The following is an 18,904-nucleotide window of genomic DNA, read 5'->3' as shown; positions in this document are numbered from 1 at the left end:
GGAAAAAAGGTAAACTTTTCATTATTGAGATAGGTTGTTATAAAGAAATAAAAAAAAAATTGATTTTGAAATATATTGAAATTAAGAATTTGACCTTGAATTTGAAGGTAAAAGTTGAAAGAAAACAATTTTTTTCATCACCAGCTTGCAGCTCGTGAAAAACCCTTTAAAAATCACTATCTACATTTTTAATTTGAATAATTTTACTTGACAATATGTTAAATCGAAAAAAACATTTATACACTGAAAAAAAAATTAAAAATTTTGAAACTCTGCAACTCAAAAAATATTTCATCAAATTTAATAATATTGCATACCTATTTACACTTTTACTAATTATTATAGTAATAACATTTTGGCAAAGTTTAGAGAAAATTTGACCTGGGCCGTAAAAATTAAATTCAGACCCATGTATATTTTTACGATATTCTAGAAAGGCTTGAAATTGTAAAAGAATACCATTAAAAGATTGAAATTTTTACAACTAATAAATTTAAAAGCAAATCACATTGTATCGCGCAGTTATCTTACTGGAAAAAAATTGATCAATTTGATGAAAGTTTACATCTATTACAATATCATCTCTCTTCCAAGTCCATTATTTCATGAGATAGTTGTTCGTTATTTTTATATGTTATCCTTATTTTGCATGCTGAAAAGAGAATCATATTTCTGATTTTTATAGTATACGTGGGTTCGAAAAATTTTGTTGTTGAACAACTCTAATGTATTATATAGAATGCATATAGTCTGTACGTGATAAATACCTATAGAATTGATTACGAAACATACATGTCAGCGCAGTTAAATTATTTTAGTTGTTTCATATACATATTAAATTGCAAACATTTTTATTATTCTTAGCAATATTGAAGGATACGAGATATAAAATAACAGCGTTAATATACGTTGTTCTTTAGTATACGCATGTACATACACGGGTTCGTTTCGGACTTTTGACTCTAATTTGACAAATTGCAAATAATTTTTTTTTTTTATTTACATATTGCTGCTTACTATATCAAGCTCCTTGATAGCAGCTTGAATGTGAATTTCCAGTGCTTCGCTTGCATCTATATTTGTATGCTTGTAGTTATTTAAAAAATAACATGTATCTGTAATGTCTGGAGGCATCTCTTTTGGTAGATTGTCTTTTGTTCTCGCTTCCAGTATAAATCCTGGCTTTTGCATAAGAAATCTATCAACATGTTTAAATTATTTATATTTCGGTCAAAAACTCTATATCGTTCATTAATTATAGTTTTATTACACACAAGTTATTGTGTCATAAGAATTTTATACTTACTGATACGTTGTTGGACTGATGTTAATTCTAAGTGGTTCACTGGTGGATTCAAATTTATTTGCAAGAGTTACATTATGTCCAAATAGACAATACCTAGGCATTTTTTTTCCAACTACTCCCGCTAATACCATTCCTGTATGGACACCAATTCGCATCTGCGTAAAACAAAAGTAAAATTTTTTTTCATATAATAATTATATATTTCTTCTCTTTCATTATGTTACTCTGTGCGCGCGATTACTTTAACATAAACAGTTTTTGTTATAAAAATTGCGGCTGTAATCTTGGTTCAAATTAAAAGAAAATTTACATAGTGATAATTTTTAATATTATTATTGAAATATTGCTTTGATGGAGATCAAATTCGTTATACCTTTATTGGTTTACCGTCATGAGTATGATGTTGTGAGCATGTTTCAATCATTTTCAGTGCCATCCAAGCAATTTGTTGGGCATGTGTATTTGTATTTCGATGAAGCCCGCAAGCTACACAATAGGCATCACCGATTGTTTCAACCTACATTTTTTGGAAAAGAATTTATCATGTTTGAGTAATGGAATTTTATATTGCTATATATTGTTCAACATTATTCTCGATATTTATGTAATTACACTGAAAGAGAATAATATAGCAGGTATATAGGGAAACTAAATAATAATGTTTGGTAATATGTACCTATATATTTTTTCAGTGTAAATACATTATAGCAAATGATTGTATACCTTATAAACATCAAGTTGTCCACAGTAAATATCAAATTGTTCGTAAAGATTTTGTAACATATTAATAACCATCATTGGAGTTGCAGTTGAACAAATTGCTGTAAATCCTACAATGTCACTAAAAAGCATGGTGACATCGGCATAAGTTTTGGCTTCAATTGTTTCTCCTAAGCATGTAAAAATTAATTATTTTCCATCAATATCTAATCAATCTAAATACTTGATTGACATTTTAGTACCATATCAGTGAACAATTTAAGCATGTATTATGGAAATCTGTTTAAAACTGAGGATGGGATTAGAGATTTCAATTTTATTTTTAGTCTGCCATTTTTAATTATTTAAAGACAGAATTGTTCATAGTTTTTCATATTTTCTGTTCAACACACACACACATAAATATGTAAAATATATTACAGTTTTTAATAATGTGTAAGTTCAATAATAATAATTTAACAAAAAAATAAACATTGTGAATATCTTGATGTATTACGGTCTCATATTGTCAAGTTGTTACTAAAAAAGAAAGCAAATAGCAAAACATGCTTAATTGATATTATGTTGATCGACATACCTAACCAAAGTCTTTTAGCTATATCTGGAGGAAATATAAGATGAAGAAGACTAACGTTTTTTTCTCTCTCCGTGTCTACTGCACAATTTGCTTCTTCAATAGAACTCTTTAATTTATCCATACGTCGCCGTAAACCATCCTTAATAAAAATTAATTCATCTATAGGTTTCATTTTAAATGATGTGTATAATGTAATTTACTGCAAAAATGAATTTCTTAATATTCTCTTAATATTGTTTATGCTTTCCCTAAAATTCTTTTTAAAACAAAAAAGTTTTTATTAAAGCTATAAAAAACTGTAGGTTCTGTTTTTATCAATTTTTTAAACTTTTCTTCTTTTTAGGGTAAATATTTAAAGTTATACTCTGAAAAATTTATCATATACGAGAAAGAAGAGATTAGATAAAAAAAAAAGTCTCAATCATCATTGAACCAGCACACGCATTTCTCATTTATTATTATATATATATATATATAAAAAGAACTTGCTATTCGCATCAAGTTGTTCATATAGTTTTGCTCTTATATTTATGTGTATACACTGAGAAAACTGGAGTATTGGACTAAACATCTGGAGGGACAAATCGTTGATATTTGAGAGTTAGCTATTGGATAACAATCTAAATGTTCAAATACACCATTGACAGATATTCGTGCCATTTCTCTTGGAGGGAAAATGAGTTTATAACAGAGGGACAAATTAACCATCTTGAGAAATCCCTTCCTTATCCGACGCGAAATGAATAAATATGGCAACCTAACCCCCAAAATTAAATACATAAAATGTCAGAAAAATAATTTCGCGCGCATCAGATCGTACACATTTTCTGCGCAACTTTTAACCTTCAGATATAATGGGAGAGAATATACAAGTAGATTTCCATTACCAATTTAAAATTTATTTTAGAAGGACTATTTAATTCTCTTCATAAGCAAAGGAAACATACACTTTTTGAACCTCTGAATTTGACACTCCAGTTTTCTCAGTGTACACATTTTTCAACAATAATATATAAGAATTGACTTTGAAATAATATCGTAAAGCAAATTTGCTTTCATCACCAATTTCCAGCTATAATACATTACCGAAATAGTACACTTTCCGCAGTAGGTTTCCGGTATAGTAATTTTGTTGTGCAAACCAGCGGTGGAAAGTTTTGCGTTTTTGCTGCGTTTTATCTTTGAAAACTTTATGTATGAATATAGATCTGCATTTACAATGTTTAATGGCGCGCAATTACCTGTGCCCTAGCTTGTTCTCCAACTAATATTACATCTCTTGTAGCATCATGAAGAGGAATATCTGAGATGAACAATCCTCTACCGGTTAATCCTTCTAATGCATTAAGAAAGGGTGATCCAACAAAAAGAATAGATTCAGACTCCGGACAGTGAACCATTTGGCCTTTAAATTCCAATCCCTGTTGAAAAAATATTTTTAATAATACATTCGTAAAGTTATAGACAGTTTTAATAAAAAAAAAAAAAAACTATAGGATATGAGGAGCTGTATCAAACAACTCGCTCGACGCGCGCGCGGTCAAGATATACTTTTGTGGCTGTCAATATCAGTGAAATTATGCAGATTTGAAATTAAAAAAGTTTTCTTTTTTTGTACACTAAAAAAATCTTGTTTTTAAAATTTCAACTACTGAATAAAAATTCAACAAAGAAAGTTACTATATATTGTACATTTTTAGTTTTTTTCAACTACTTCTTTTGATGGTTAATACAAATTTTTAATTTGATTGGGGATTTATTGTACCAAGCAGAATATAGTTAAAAGTAGTCAAATCTACTAGGAATTTTTCTGGTTGTAAAATTATGTCTTCTTCTTGGTTGCGGTAAATGCAAGTTTCTTTTCCCTAAATTTGCAACAATTTTTATTATTATTATTATTTATTAATATATATACTAACCTCTGTTTGAAATTTATCCGCACTTTTAGGTTTTTGAAGTGCAAGGACGAATGGAGTATTGGCTCTTTTGAGAATTTCATGAAAAGTGAGTGTCACACCTTTTGGTCTCGTAAATACGAAATATGTTGAGATATCTCTGCCAATACTATTTAAATGGTGTCCGAAAATTCGCATAAATCCAACACCTAGTTGAACAAGTTCCAGTTGTCTATCCACTACGAAATGCCACGGAAAAGCTTTGCAAAAACTAGCTACCCCTATTCTAAGGTCTTTTGCCTCATTTGAAAGTTGGCAGAAATGTGGTGACGCAACGTCCAAGTCATCGTCAATAACTAAATGTTCAGCGTAGCGCTCTGGAGTTATGCGATACCTAAATGAAACATGTATAATATATAATTAAAATTCTTGACATGTGATTGCAACGTTATTACTGTAATTTTACTATATAATATTATAGAAATATGGCCATCGCAGGTCGATATTATTTTAATATTACTGTAACATTTCATGCTAGTTGCTTATTTTGCTGAAAGATTTGAAATTATGATACCTACTTCTTATATTAGAGAAAACCCCGAGTTTGATGATATAATAGCGCAATTATAGCATTAGCTATCCCATGTTAATTAAAAATTATAAAGATGTGATTATTTGTTGTTTTAATTAAGATAAAATAATTCATAGTAAATTACTCGTATAATACAACTTTTGTAGTTATTTAATTTTCAAACAGATGATTAAAAAATCTGGACCAATTTTAGAAAATTTCAATCATCTCCTAAAATAAAATCGACCAAGTTGTTCCATTTCATGCGCAGATGTACACACATATATTATTCTAGTCAAAGTATTATAGACGGAAAATATCTTGGTATTTAAAGGGAAAAGAAAAGAATGATGAGAATAGAAAAAGTGCAAGTGTTAATATTAAAAAGTGAAAAAGAAAAATTTAAATTATAAAAAGTGTGTACACTCTAATGCACTTAAAACGCCATTTTTACACTTATTACCAAAATTCACAGGGTATTGCTGAAAAAAATATGCATGAAAATATGTAATATTTTATACCTAAAAAATTTGATGTTATAGGGATCTGGCAATATGTACACGTCTGTTTTGTCGTTATAAAACTGTCTGGCAATGCCTTTAAGACTTCCGACTAAAAGGTATGCAATGGACGGGTGATCAGTAGTAAAATGAAGCTCCAATGCACCTGGGGTTGCTATACACACGAATTCAGCTTCGTTGTCAGAGCCCGACTGATGTTGTACAACATCGTTAACACCATCTAAGGTTGTTAGAAAAGCCATTAAATCATTACCTAAACATCGGAAGGCTCGTTCTAATAAGCCTACACACGCAGTTGCAATTACATTTTGCCCAAGGTGATCTAGAAAATCGTTTGCGTCAATATCTGTAAAACAATAAAAAACAATTTAGATTTTTAAATTGAAAATAAAAAAAGAGAAATTTAAATAACCTATTGATACCTAAATAATACATATATTATATGTGTGTGTGTGTGTGTGTGTGTGTCTTTGTTTATTGTTGTGGAAAAATGAATATTTAACAAATTATTATACCTAATAATACTTGAACTTTTTCATATTTTTTCAATAATAATAATAATAATTGTTATTATAAATTAAAAACGACTTTAAATTATAAAATAATTGTTTTATAGTTGCGGATTTTAAGGTCTTAAACTGACCGTCTAGATAGCGTCTGAAAGATACATTCTTTACATAATATCTTTATGCAGGTAAAGATAAATTAATAAATTTTTATTTCACTAAATTGAATACTGACATTTCTTCTGAAAATTTAAGATAGGAGTAAAGACTATAAAGCAAACGAATAATTTGATTGAATTTAATCTACTTGTTATTTGGAAATTTTTACGAGGATTCTACTTTCGAATTGATTCTAAAAATTCAATGGTGTGTATGCAGTTATAAAAATTTATAATCGCAGGAGTGACACACTGGCTCTCTGCGATTTGAGCCGCAATAATTTTTTGTCTGAGAATTTTGTTGATAAATTTGTAAAATGTGTGGTCCATTAGGCAGTGATATAGTATATAGTTGAAGTCTTCAACTATTGTTTCAACCACTTGGTATATACTTTAGAACATCTAGTTATAATTGAGAGGCATTCAATATAGGCGTTGGGTCAGATTGACTATTTAAAAATACAAGTAGGTATATTTTTAAAAATTAACATTTTGTTATTAATGCATTATTTTGTTTTTAATTTATTAATTAAAGCGAGATAATTGAGTAGAAAAGTAATTGCTCAATTTTTTCTATATACATAAAAGCACTCTTACATAATTATGTGTAGGTATAATAATTATGAATGTTGGGAGAATGAAGCACCAGAAAAATTTCTCGGAATAATAGAGAGAGAGAGAGAGGAAGAAGCCTAATAATGTCGGATAATTTTCAAAGTCTGGGCAAAGAAAGATCATGAGAACAGAAGGTTTCTTATATGTATAAGTGATCTCTATATTTGTGCTATGTATATAAAGGTAGTTTTATAAATAAATTCTTCATATTTTTTTATAATATAAGCAAACTGAACAAATTTTTTAAAATCATCGAGCAACCAGCTCTAAAGTACATCTTTCAGCAATACTGTAGCCTAATCATATACGGTAACATGGATTACTACTATGCAGTTCAGTGGTGTGTTCAACAAAAAATCTCAAATAAAAATGTCAGTGGATCTAGAAATAACAAGTTATATGTATTATCGTCTTTCTTAATGCTTCTAATCTTATTACAATTAGATGGCGAATTCGATTTTCATCTTGCTCATCTCCCACTAATTTGAGTTGGAGATGAAAAGGAAACGCTTATAATCATCCTTTTTCCTATTCCAAGTTTACTGATGCTGCTGCTGCTGCTCTTTCTAGTATCTATGTATATAGTGAAACATTTTTACACAGTAAAAACCAAGTCTTAAATTTAATGGTGGCTAGTTTTAATTTTTGACTTATCTTAAGCTATCAACTTTATTTAATCATAAAAACTAACTGAAAATTAAAGTTAGTTGTACTCTTACTTAAATAAAAATCAGTTTGTAATTTATTTGTAATACACTGGACTTAATTTCAGATCCAATGGTATTAATAAAAAGTTGGATGAAATTAACTTCTAATAAAAGGTACGCTAACAGCTGACTGTAAGTCTGGCGAGGCTGAAAAAGTTGATTGTGACGTCACAAGGGACGCAATTTGCAAACGTGAAAAGTCTGAATAGCGCGTCGCGTCGCCGGTTTACTTTTGACTCGTGTTTTATTAATAATATATAAGTCCATAAATTATATTTATAATTGGTGAATCTTAGACAGAAAGTTTAGTTTTATTAGTATGTTAATATTTTAATTCGATTATAAACAAGTTTATAAACATTTTATAATCTTAATTTCACCTAATATATATGTGCATTAGCATTTAATTCTTTATCTTAAAGAGAGAAATTTCCACTGATAGTTTTAATAATTGTTGTTTGTTATAAGAAATTAAATGTGACATATGTTTATTTTAATAAAATTCAAGAATATGAACATACACTGTAAAAACAAAGTCTTTCTTTAAGGCGGTGTCAAAGTCGATTGGATTTTTGCATTGAGCTTCAATGGAAAAATCGTATCGACTTTGACACCGCCTTTAAGCTCGAAATTTGTCTTTTTTCAAGGTGTAAACGGAAGACTCCCCAATTGATACAAGTAAGGTGTTAAATAAACTGAAATTCAACTGTAAGCTTGTAAGAAGGCTGAAATTTAGCTAGATGGTTTGGCTGAATTTTAGCCTTCTTACTAGCTTACAGTTGAATTTCAGTTCATTTAACACCTCACTTGTATCAATTGGGGAGTATTCTTTTTAAACTTCTAATCATTACTGACATTCAGCCAATATGGTCTACTTCCGTTTACACCTTGAAAAAAGACAAATTTCTGGCTTAAAGGAAGACTTTGTTTTTACAGTGTTTTATTTAAACCAAATAAAAAGTCTAATTGGTTCTGAGACAAATATACCATCTCTCTGGGTGTGAGAATCGTTTAAAAAGCATTTCCATATATTTCTATACAAGTATTTAGGGACAATCGAGGTAGGATGATAATAGTTTTTACTACAATAAGAATATAAATAGTGTTATTTTCTTTATCTGTTGTTGTAAATTTTAGGTAGCAAAAGTTTGATTATTATTGTGGAAAGAGTACTATTTGATGTTAAAAAATCATAAATTAGAAAATGTGAAAATGTATGTGTTTATAATACAACTGTTAAATTTGCAGCTAAAGACCAGCAGTAAATATAGGCCATCACCCAAGCTTCAACATCGCCATTAAAGTATTCCATTAAAGACATTTTAATAGTTATTAATAATTAAACAATTGAACTCTATAGCAATTCTATAATATATAATGTATATCGGGCGTAGCTAAAGTATGGAACCCCTTAAATATTTCTAAAAAACCGACAGATTGGCTCAGTCGGATAGATGCCTGGCGTTGGTGGTCGTTTAAGGACCAAGGGTATAAGTACCCTTGGTTCGCGCCCACTTGGCTTGGTATTTTTCCGGCACGTGAGACAATCTGAGCGGGAGGTTTGACGTCGATGAGGTATAATGATGTGCACCGTCGATTATTGTCCGGTACATACCATTAGAACTCAACTGTCGATAAACCGGTTGTACTCGGAGAGATTTTCTACAGTTTCCCTCTCCACTGGCGAGAAAACTCATTGACGGGTGTTCCAGGCGTAATGCGAGTACTCCTAATAAAAAGTCGCTCTGTAGACGCAAAATTAGGTTAATATATATAGAAAATTTCTAAAGTAGAATGATGGTTATGCTTAATCCAAAAAAGTATTTCTCGGGGACTCTTGTTAAAGTGCGTAAGGCCAATAGGGCAAGAGTATAAACAATAAAAAAAAAAAAAAAAAATATTTCTAAAAATTTGTATTTTAGGGTAATTTATTTTAATTAGGTGATATTAATTTTAATAAATTGCCCAACAACATTTGTTTCAAACATTTTACCCTACTATATATATTTTGCAACTTGAACAGATCAATGTCTTTTCATAATTATTAGAATGTTTCGATAACCATATACCTCGATTGTCCCTACACGGAAAGAAGGGAATAGTTGATACATCCAGATATATGGACAAAAACTGTCTTTGACTTTTGAATTTTGTCAATTTAATTTAATAAACTCTTCTAAAAGTTGATTTTTATTCTTATATGATGCATTATCAATAAATAAATAAATAAAAGGAACTTTTACTTTGACAAATCTTCTCCACCATATTACGTTACAAATTGTTGTAATATAAAAGCTAAGCTGATGAACGAGGTGTTGGAAGAATTTAACCTTTCCGAAGACTATGTCTACTTATAGTAAACGTTATGCTATAGTTTATAAAAGAGGCATATAGGTTGCTTTTTGGGTTATAAGCAAATAAACTTTTTTGAACCCATAATGAATCGATTTTGTTCTCTGAACAGTCTAAATGTTTTGTAACATTAATGTTACAAAAAAAGTAACAAAATTCCGTCTAAACAAAATAATTTTATAAATTTTCTTTCTAACATTATACTGTGATATTACCTTGTGACGTACATTTTAATATCACTGCAATGTAACATTGTAATATTTCCAACATTCCATGTAACATTGCAATAATGTTACATGCCACATGAGTATATCTCAGTCAACCTAAAATAAACAAAAAATTGGACATCTGAGATGGCATAAGGTAAAAGCACCAGTGAGTCATTTTATATTAATTAATTCAATATTTAAATAGATTAAGGGGGGTGGGGTATGGTCTAAACGATATGAAAAAAAGCATGCTTTTAAGAATTTTTTTTGTCGATACGCAGAAAGTTAATTTATTTTATCGCTTTGCATATAATATTGCAACATTTGAACAATATTTCTCTAAATTTTAATTAAAAAATATTAAGAATTGAGCAACCGATGGTATAGCTCGGTTGTCGGAACTCGTGGCTTGCGATCACAGAGGTTAAGCACCATTTGAGCGCGGTTAGTGCTTGGATGGGTGACTTTCTGTGACAGTCGCTACAGTCTCGGTTTTTTCACTGATTGAGATATTATATCAAACGGGAGGTTTGACGCCCGAGGCTATGTTTGTGCATTTGTGATGGCTATCCAAATGTACATTCATGACTCGACGTCAATAAACCACGGTTGTACTCGGGAAGTAGGTTTTCTGCAGTTTTCCTCTCTCCTGGCCAAATGTCCAGGCAAATGCAAGTACTCCTAACCCAAGTCGGCTGCAGCCGCAAAAGTAGGGACCCCAAGAGTTTGTGAGTTAGAAAGAGTTTAGTAGTGATGTTGAGGAGATTGTAAAGCTAAAGACCCGAAAGGGTGTACAATGAAATCATACTTTAATACTTTATTAAAAATTGAGCGAGATAATAATATTTTTCTCAGGCACCTCAAAAAAAATTGATTTGCGGTGTACACTCTAACTCGCAATAGAATCATCTAAAACAAAAAAATCAAAGTGCATTTGTTAAAGGAGATGTTTTTTGAGGTGACGCTGGAAGGAATTTTGTTTTTTTTTTGTTAGATTTTTTGTAGCACTTGAAAGCCAAAAAGTCGATTTTCGCTATAATAAAATCGATTAATTTGTTATTGTAAAATTGGTAATTTAAAAAAAAGCTCCCAGCGTTAAATAATAAGTGTGAAGTGAATTGAATAGTAAAATTTTTAGTCAGGGATAACCCTATGCACCAAAAGGTACAGATACTCTCCCAAACATTTTTCCGTGAGCGTACACCGCAAATCAATTTTTTTTTGAGTCGCCTGAGGAAAATCTCATTATCTCGCTCAATTCTTAATATTTTTTAATTAAAATTCAGAGAAATATTGTTCAAATGTTGCAATATTATATGCAAAGCGATAAAATAAATTAACTTTTTGCGTATCGCTAAAAAAAAATTCTTAAAAACATGCTTTTTTCCACCGTTTAAGAAAAGCATTACTTTACATGCCTGTAAAGTAGGCGCAAAACAGTACTTTGCTGCACGAGTGCGACAAAGTACTTTGTCCAAAAATTTCGAGTTTTTTTTTGGTGATATACATAGGTATTCGTTTTCTATAGGTAGAATACCTGTTTTTACAGTAATATATACAGTTTTTTTTTACCAAAACCAAAAGGTGTTGCACAAAGTACTGTGTGCAATACGTATAGGAAAGAAGATTTTCCGACCTCGTGCAAATTCTACAAACTTTGCACTAGTCGGAAAAGAGCTTCTTTCTGATGTACTTGTTGCACAATATACTATTTTGTTACTGTTCATCTATTGGTTCCATTTTGGCAATGTCCAGGTACTGGTGCTTTTACCTTATTCCTTAATTATTATAATTCGTATGACATATATGTTTCAGCTTCCAATATTGACGAAATATAAAATCCAATATACCACCATGACTTGTTCACCTCACTTTTATCTGCGTTCTTTAAAAATATCCTACTACTTATTTATTGTTCCTATTATACAAGTCCACTATCTACATTCATAATTCTTTTTATTTGGTAAAAACTTACCGCATTTATCATTGAGAGTCTCATAAATGTCTTCCAATAGGTTGTAATTCTCTTCAATTTCAATATTGCAAAGGAGTTTTTCTCTAAAACATAAACATTAATATTATTGTAAATCTTTTTTAGAAAATTATTTTTACATGCGTTTATATGCAATAAGGATTATTTACAATTAAATATTTAATATTTAGAAACGTTTATAAGGAATTAATAAAGTTGATTAATCATTTACGCATAAAAACAGGTTTCTTTAGAAAATTCAAATTTTAAATCATTAAGAAAAATAGTTTTTTCTATGTTTGCTGTCCTATCCTTTTGAAGAGAATTTTGTTTGAATTTTTTAATTTATATAAAACAAATTGCGAAAGTGAACTAAAATAGTAAAAAAAAAATTCAAACAAAACTCTCTTCCTGTAATATATGTATAACAATTTCCAAAAATAATTTTCGCGATAATACTTTTTTATCAATCAGAGCAGTTTATATACGTATATATGTTTACCAATTCTGCACCAGAATTAAACAAAATTTTTAATTTGCCAAGAGAGTATTATAATATTATTTTAATTAATGAAAAAAAAAAAAAAAATGTTCAACTATCTGCATACTTTTGATTCAGTTGAAGGGAAGAATTTATATTTGTAAAATGTTACTGTAATTTATACTTATGAAAATAAATGATTGGCTGTTTGCTAGTTTTTTAAATTAAAAGAGCTTGAAATACTTACAATGATGTAGAAATTGTGAATGGAACTTGATTTTTGCTTAAGAAAGCCTCTAGAGCGACAGCAATGACTTCATTCTGTAATAAAAAAAATTTGTACATTATCAATTCATTATAGGGTTATTGAACCTTTTAAATAATAACCATTTATCTAGTATTCATTTTTTGTAATCGTTAAATGGTTGAATTTTGTGGGTGGATATAATTATAGATAAAAGTAAACAGCCAAGTAGGAACCGTTTCTTACCGATGGATTTGTTAGCATAAGTACAGCGGCACGCAAATGTTTAAGGTTGAGCGTCTGGGTATCCTCTTCTTCGTCAATTTCCTCACCAAGCAAGGACGAGGTAATTTGCACTGAAGATTGTCTAAACGGCTTGAGCTTATCATCTCGTCTTCCTCGATTATATCTCGGATGATCGTCTGTAACGTCTTTTCCTTCTTCTTCTTCTTCTTCTTCTTCATTTTCTTTACAACTAGTTATTGCAAACGATTGTGAAAAAGGACAAGCCATTTCGATTCTTGTTTTTAGTTATGCATTAATTCAATTAATATAAGGTGACTTTTCCTATTGTGGTGTTTTAACACCTATTAAGGTGTTATAGCGAGTCCTTTTTATTAGTTAATAATACCATTATCTTTCCAAAACTCTACATAAACAAATAGCTGTCTATATATTATTATTATTATTATTATTTAAGGATTGTTCCAGATGTATGTATATGTATACATATCTCGTGAAGGAAATGAAATTCTGTCACTGATCATCAACTATATATCCAGGAAGCTATGAGAAGGGGCTTTAGAACACTTGAACTCACACTTGCACCCACATTCTTTTTGAAATTCATTATTGTAGTTTCTTCTCGCGCACATTCACAGTGAATAGCAATAAGTGAGATTAATGCCTAAATGATGTAATGATGGACTGATTATTTTAGAGAATAATAATAATAATAATATGGGGGTGGTGTGCGATACCGTCTTGGAGCGCGTAGCGCCATACTGAAAGTTGGAAATTGAGCCGAGTAACCAGCAGCAGCGCCATGTGATGTGGGAGGGTGAATTGAACGGATGCGCGAGGAGAATTTAGTGAGAGCGACAGAGTGAAAGATTGAGGGACAGCAATAGGAAAATAGTTGGAGAAGAACCGATATGATTGCGAGAGTTGAGGGGTTGAATGTAGAAAGGGAAAAGAAGGGTTTGGGTGGTGCAAACGCAAGCGCAAAAGTTCATTTTATTTGCTTCACTCTTGTATTGCTATCTTCTTCTTATGGCTGCAACGTGCTTTTCCAACTTTCTCTACCCTCATCTCATCGTTTCTTGTCTCGAATTGTGCTCTTCACTATGTACTTACTCAAGACACCCGAACACAACTCTCGCTTACTTGGCCTCGCGCGCGACCCTTCTTTCCCTCTAATTTTTCAGGTCAACGTAGTGTTTCTTACCTACATTCTGCTTGTTCTGCTTCTCAGTCAGCGAGCGGCTTGTCATGACATTTTAATGCTTTTACCCAGAAGGTATTTTTAGATATTTAAAAATATGTATGCCAAGAGTTTTTAACACACCCTCTTAATTATTATTATTGTTTTGGTTTTCAAATTTAAGAGAATTTTCACTTGGAGAGGTTTTCATTTAAAATAAATATTTCAAATTAATTCTTATACCATCATCGCGCTAACTGTCAAGTATTCGTATCAAGATATTATAAAGTCCCAGGTGGAAAAATTCGCGTGAGTTTCTCACGTGAGACTCGCGTGAGTATCTCACGTGAGATTCGCGTGAGATTCGCGTGAGTATCACAAAAAATTTGCTTGAGTATCACATGAGTATCTCACCCTACAGACTTACGCGAATTTGTGCCGATATTGCATAGCAATATTGCAAAAATTTCCGAACAATGTACACACAACATTGACTCAACATTAATTATGTTGACGCAACATTGGCAGGTTATCAGGTTAATAAGGAATTTATTAGGCCATGCGGCCTACTTTTGACCTGTATATAAAAATTGTCCAAAATTGGTATAAATAAACACTTATCGTAACGGTTCTTTATGGTGCCCATATAGGTCCTTCTTTTGCCTGGTAGGTAAAAAAGTAGGTCATATTTTGCCTTTTGGGAGAGGGGACCATTATAGAATCTTAGGCAGTTATAATATATAAAAGACAAATAATATATAAAAGTTAAAACTTAAGTCAAATTAGAGCTACAAAATATTGTCGCGCCAGAGTCAGGGATTTTAAGGGCCCCTCTTGAGGGCCGTCACGTTACGTCAAAATGTAGGTAATGTTGACCTACTTTTTACCCACAGGTCAAAAAGAGGTCCCATCAGAGCTTTTTAAAGGGTCGTTACCATAGGTCAAAATTGAGGTCACATTTGACCTATTTTTTAACCTACATGTAAAAAAGGGTTCCTATGAGGGCTCTCTATGAAGTCAATAAAGTTGGTATAAAATCATCTATTTTCATACCAAATGATTTTTATTTCATCTATTTTTTATCATTATTTAATTTTCATGATCTATTTTTACAAAGTTCGATTAACCATGTCAAAATAGTTACGAATAATTAAAAAATAGGAATCCCCATCCATGTCAAAACTCTGGTTTAAAAAACACAAATTTCTTTACCCAGGCCCAACATGGAAAATAGTTATAAGCTATTTAAAAATTGTAGAAATCCTCTTCCATGCCAAAATTCCAGCTTAGAAAACACTGTCTCTCCCGAGACACAACCATGGCAAAATAGCTCAAAAATAGTTGTAAACTATGGGGGTGAGGGTGAATAAAATGTAAACGTGAACTAATAGTGAAAGTGATATTGAGGATCGAGTTAAAATGAGGGTAAATTAAATGTAAGTGTGAAGTAATAGTGAAAGTGAGAGTAAAATGAAATTTAGGATGGAGTTAAAACAAAAGTGAATTAAATGTAAGTAGGCGTGAAAAGAAAGTGAGGGTGAATTAAATGTAAGTGTGAAGCGATAGTGAAAGTAAGAGTAAAGTGAAATTGAGGATGCAGTTAAAGTTAGGGTAAATAAAATGCGAGTGTGAAGTCAAAATAAGAGTGAGTGTATAGAGAAAGTGAGGGTGAATTAAATGTAAGTGAGTAAAAGTGAGTAAGTAAAGTTGAAGTAAGAATAAGAACGAAGTTAAAGTGATGTTAAATTAAATGTAAGTGAGAAATGATATTAAAAGTGAGAGTAAAGTTAAATTAACTTTGGAGTTAAAGTGAGGGTTAATTAAATGTAAGTGTGAAGAAAAAGTGAAGGTGAATTAAATGTAAGTGTGAAGTGATAGTGAAAGTGAGAGTATAGTGAAATTAAGGATGGGTTTAAAGTGAGGGTGAATTAAATGTAAGTGTAATGTTAAAGTAAAATTGAGGATAAAGTTGAAAATGATAGTGAATTAATTGTAAGTGCGAAGTGATAGTAAAAATGAGAATAAAGCGAAATTGAGGATGGGTTTAAAGTGAGGGTGAATCAAATGTAAGTGTAAAGTGAAAAAAAGAGTGAGTGTAAAGAGAAAGTTAGGGTGAATTAAATTTAAGAGAGTAAAAGTGAGTGTAGTTCAAGTAAGAATTAGAATCAAGTTAAAGTGAGGGAGAATTAAATGTAAAGGTGAAGTAAAATTGAGAGTGAGTGTGAAGCGAAAGAGAGAGTGAATTAAATGTACGTGAGTAAAGTTCAAGTAAGAATGACAATGAAGTTCAAGTGAAGTACAATTGCGAGTGAACTAAATGTAAGTAAGTGAAGTTGCAGTAAGAATGAGGACGAAATTAAATTGAGGGTGAATTATATGTAAGTGTGAAGTGAAAATGAGAGTGAGTGTGAAGAGAAAGTGATGGTGAATTAAATGTAAGTGAGTGAAGTTCAAGTAAGAATGGCAATGAAATAAATGTAAGTAAGTGAAGTGGAAGTAAGAATGAGGACGAAATTAAATTGAGGGTGAATTATATGTAAGTGTGAAGTGAAAATGAGAGTGAGTGTGAAGAGAAAGTGCGGGTGAATTCAATGTAAGTGAGTAAAGTTCAAGTAAGAATGGCAATGAAGTTCAAGTGAAGTACAAATGCGAGAGAACTACATGTAAGTAAGTGAAGTGGAAGTAAGAATGAGGACGAAATTAAATTGAGGGTGAATTATATGTAAGTGTGAAGTGAAAATGAGAGTGAGTGTGAAGAAAAAGTGCGGGTGAATTCAATGTAAGTGAGTAAAGTTCAAGTAAGAATGGCAATGAAGTTCAAGTGAAGTAAAAATGCGAGTGAACTACATGTAAGTAAGTGAAGTGGAAGTAAGAATGAGGACGAAATTAAATTGAGGGTGAATTATATGTAAGTGTGAAGTGAAAATGAGAGTGAGTGTGAAGAGAAAGTTATGGTGAATTAAATGTAAGTGAGTGAAGTTCAAGTAAGAATGGCAATGAAATCAATGTAAGTAAGTGAAGTGGAAGTAAGAATGAGGACGAAATTAAATTAAGGGTGAATTATATGTAAATGTGAAGTGAAAATGAGAGTGAGTGTGAAGAGAAAGTGATGGTGAATTAAATGTAAGTGAGTGAAGTTCAAGTAAGAATAGCAATGAAATAAATGTAAGTAAGTAAAGTGGAAGTAAGAATGAGGACGAAATTAAATTGAGGGTGAATTATATGTAAGTGTGAAGTGAAAATGAGAGTGAGTGTGAAGAGAAAGTGCGGGTGAATTCAATGTAAGTGAGTAAAGTTCAAGTAAGAATGGCAATGAAGTTCAAGTGAAGTACAAATGCGAGAGAACTACATGTAAGTAAGTGAAGTGGAAGTAAGAATGAGGACGAAATTAAATTGAGGGTGAATTATATGTAAGTGTGAAGTGAAAATGAGAGTGAGTGTGAAGAGAAAGTGCGGGTGAATTCAATGTAAGTGAGTAAAGTTCAAGTAAGAATGGCAATGAAGTTCAAGTGAAGTACAAATGCGTGTGAACTACATGTAAGTAAGTGAAGTGGAAGTAAGAATGAGGACGAAATTAAATTGAGGGTGAATTATATGTAAGTGTGAAGTGAAAATGAGAGTGAGTGTGAAGAGAAAGTGATGGTGAATTAAATGTAAGTGAGTGAAGTTCAAGTAAGAATGGCAATGAAATCAATGTAAGTAAGTGAAGTGGAAGTAAGAATGAGGACGAAATTAAATTGAGGGTGAATTATATGTAAGTGTGAAGTGAAAATGAGAGTGAGTGTGAAGAGAAAGTGATGGTGAATTAAATGTAAGTGAGTGAAGTTCAAGTAAGAATGGCAATGAAATCAATGTAAGTAAGTGAAGTGGAAGTAAGAATGAGGACGAAATTAAATTGAGGGTGAATTATATGTAAATGTGAAGTGAAAATGAGAGAGAGTGTGAAGAGAAAGTGATGGTGAATTAAATGTAAGTGAGTGAAGTTTAAGTAAGAATGGCAATGAAATAAATGTAAGTAAGTGAAGTGGAAGTAAGAATGAGGACAAATTAAATTGAGGGTGAATTATATGTAAGTGTGAAGTGAAAATGAGAGTGAGTGTGAAGAGAAAGTGATGGTGAATTAAATGTAAGAGAGTGAAGTTCAAGTTAGAATGGCAATGAAATCAATGTAAGTAAGTGAAGTGAAAGTAAGAATGAGGACGAAATTAAATTGAGGGTGAATTATATGTAAATGTGAAGTGAAAATGAGAGTGAGTGTGAAGAGAAAGTGATGGTGAATTAAATGTAAGTGAGTGAAGTTCAAGTAAGAATGGCAATGAAACAAATGTAAGTAAGTGAAGTGGAAGTAAGAATGAGGACGAAATTAAATTGAGGGTGAATTATATGTAAGTGTGAAGTGAAAATAAGAGTGAGTGTGAAGAGAAAGTGCGGGTGAATTCAATGTAAGTGAGTAAAGTTCAAGTAAGAATAGCAATGAAGTTCAAGTGAAGTACAAATGCGAGTGAACTACATGTAAGTAAGTGAAGTGGAAGTAAGAATGAGGACGAAATTAAATTGAGGGTGAATTATATGTAAGTGTGAAGTGAAAATGAGAGTGAGTGTGAAGAGAAAGTGATGGTGAATTAAATGTAAGTGAGTGAAGTTCAA

The 18,904-nt window shown here is 31.1% G+C and overlaps 1 protein-coding gene across 2 annotated transcripts; it reads right to left on the bottom strand.

Moving 5' to 3' along the window:
• Positions 1-296: 296 nt before the first annotated feature.
• On the bottom strand, positions 297-14,463 carry LOC122507642 (head-specific guanylate cyclase). Of its 2 annotated transcripts, XM_043620459.1 has the most exons (12): positions 13,081-14,463; positions 12,838-12,911; positions 12,113-12,195; positions 5,591-5,936; positions 4,523-4,892; positions 3,845-4,024; positions 2,604-2,742; positions 2,030-2,196; positions 1,680-1,823; positions 1,307-1,461; positions 1,018-1,198; positions 297-652 (listed from the first exon to the last, which is right to left on the bottom strand). In XM_043620459.1, exons 1-12 carry the CDS (start codon positions 13,345-13,347, stop codon positions 641-643), a joined length of 2,118 nt encoding a protein of 705 aa, XP_043476394.1. In that variant the 5' UTR covers positions 13,348-14,463; the 3' UTR covers positions 297-640. The 2 variants fall into 2 exon arrangements, with proteins under 2 accessions (XP_043476394.1, XP_043476392.1); XM_043620457.1 differs by having other exon boundaries at positions 297-1,198; positions 13,081-14,462.
• Between the last annotated feature and the right edge of the window lie 4,441 nt (positions 14,464-18,904).

Source organism: Leptopilina heterotoma, unplaced genomic scaffold (assembly GCF_015476425.1).
Source record: "Leptopilina heterotoma isolate Lh14 unplaced genomic scaffold, ASM1547642v1 Lhet_493, whole genome shotgun sequence".
Taxonomy (NCBI): domain Eukaryota; kingdom Metazoa; phylum Arthropoda; class Insecta; order Hymenoptera; family Figitidae; genus Leptopilina; species Leptopilina heterotoma.
The sequence above is the reverse complement of the archived record's forward strand: the minus strand, read 5'-3'. Positions and strand labels throughout refer to the sequence as shown.

Coding starts and splice junctions, on each gene's coding strand:
- LOC122507642 (XM_043620457.1), bottom strand. CDS start 13,347: ATGGCTTGTCCTTTTTCACAATCGTTTGCAATAACTAGTTGTAAAGAA. Junction 5,937..12,112: donor GACTCTCAATGATAAATGCG/GTAAGTTTTTAC, acceptor ATTGTTTTACAG/ATATTGACGCAAACGATTTT. Junction 1,824..2,029: donor GACAACTTGATGTTTATAAG/GTATACAATCAT, acceptor CAAAAAATGTAG/GTTGAAACAATCGGTGATGC.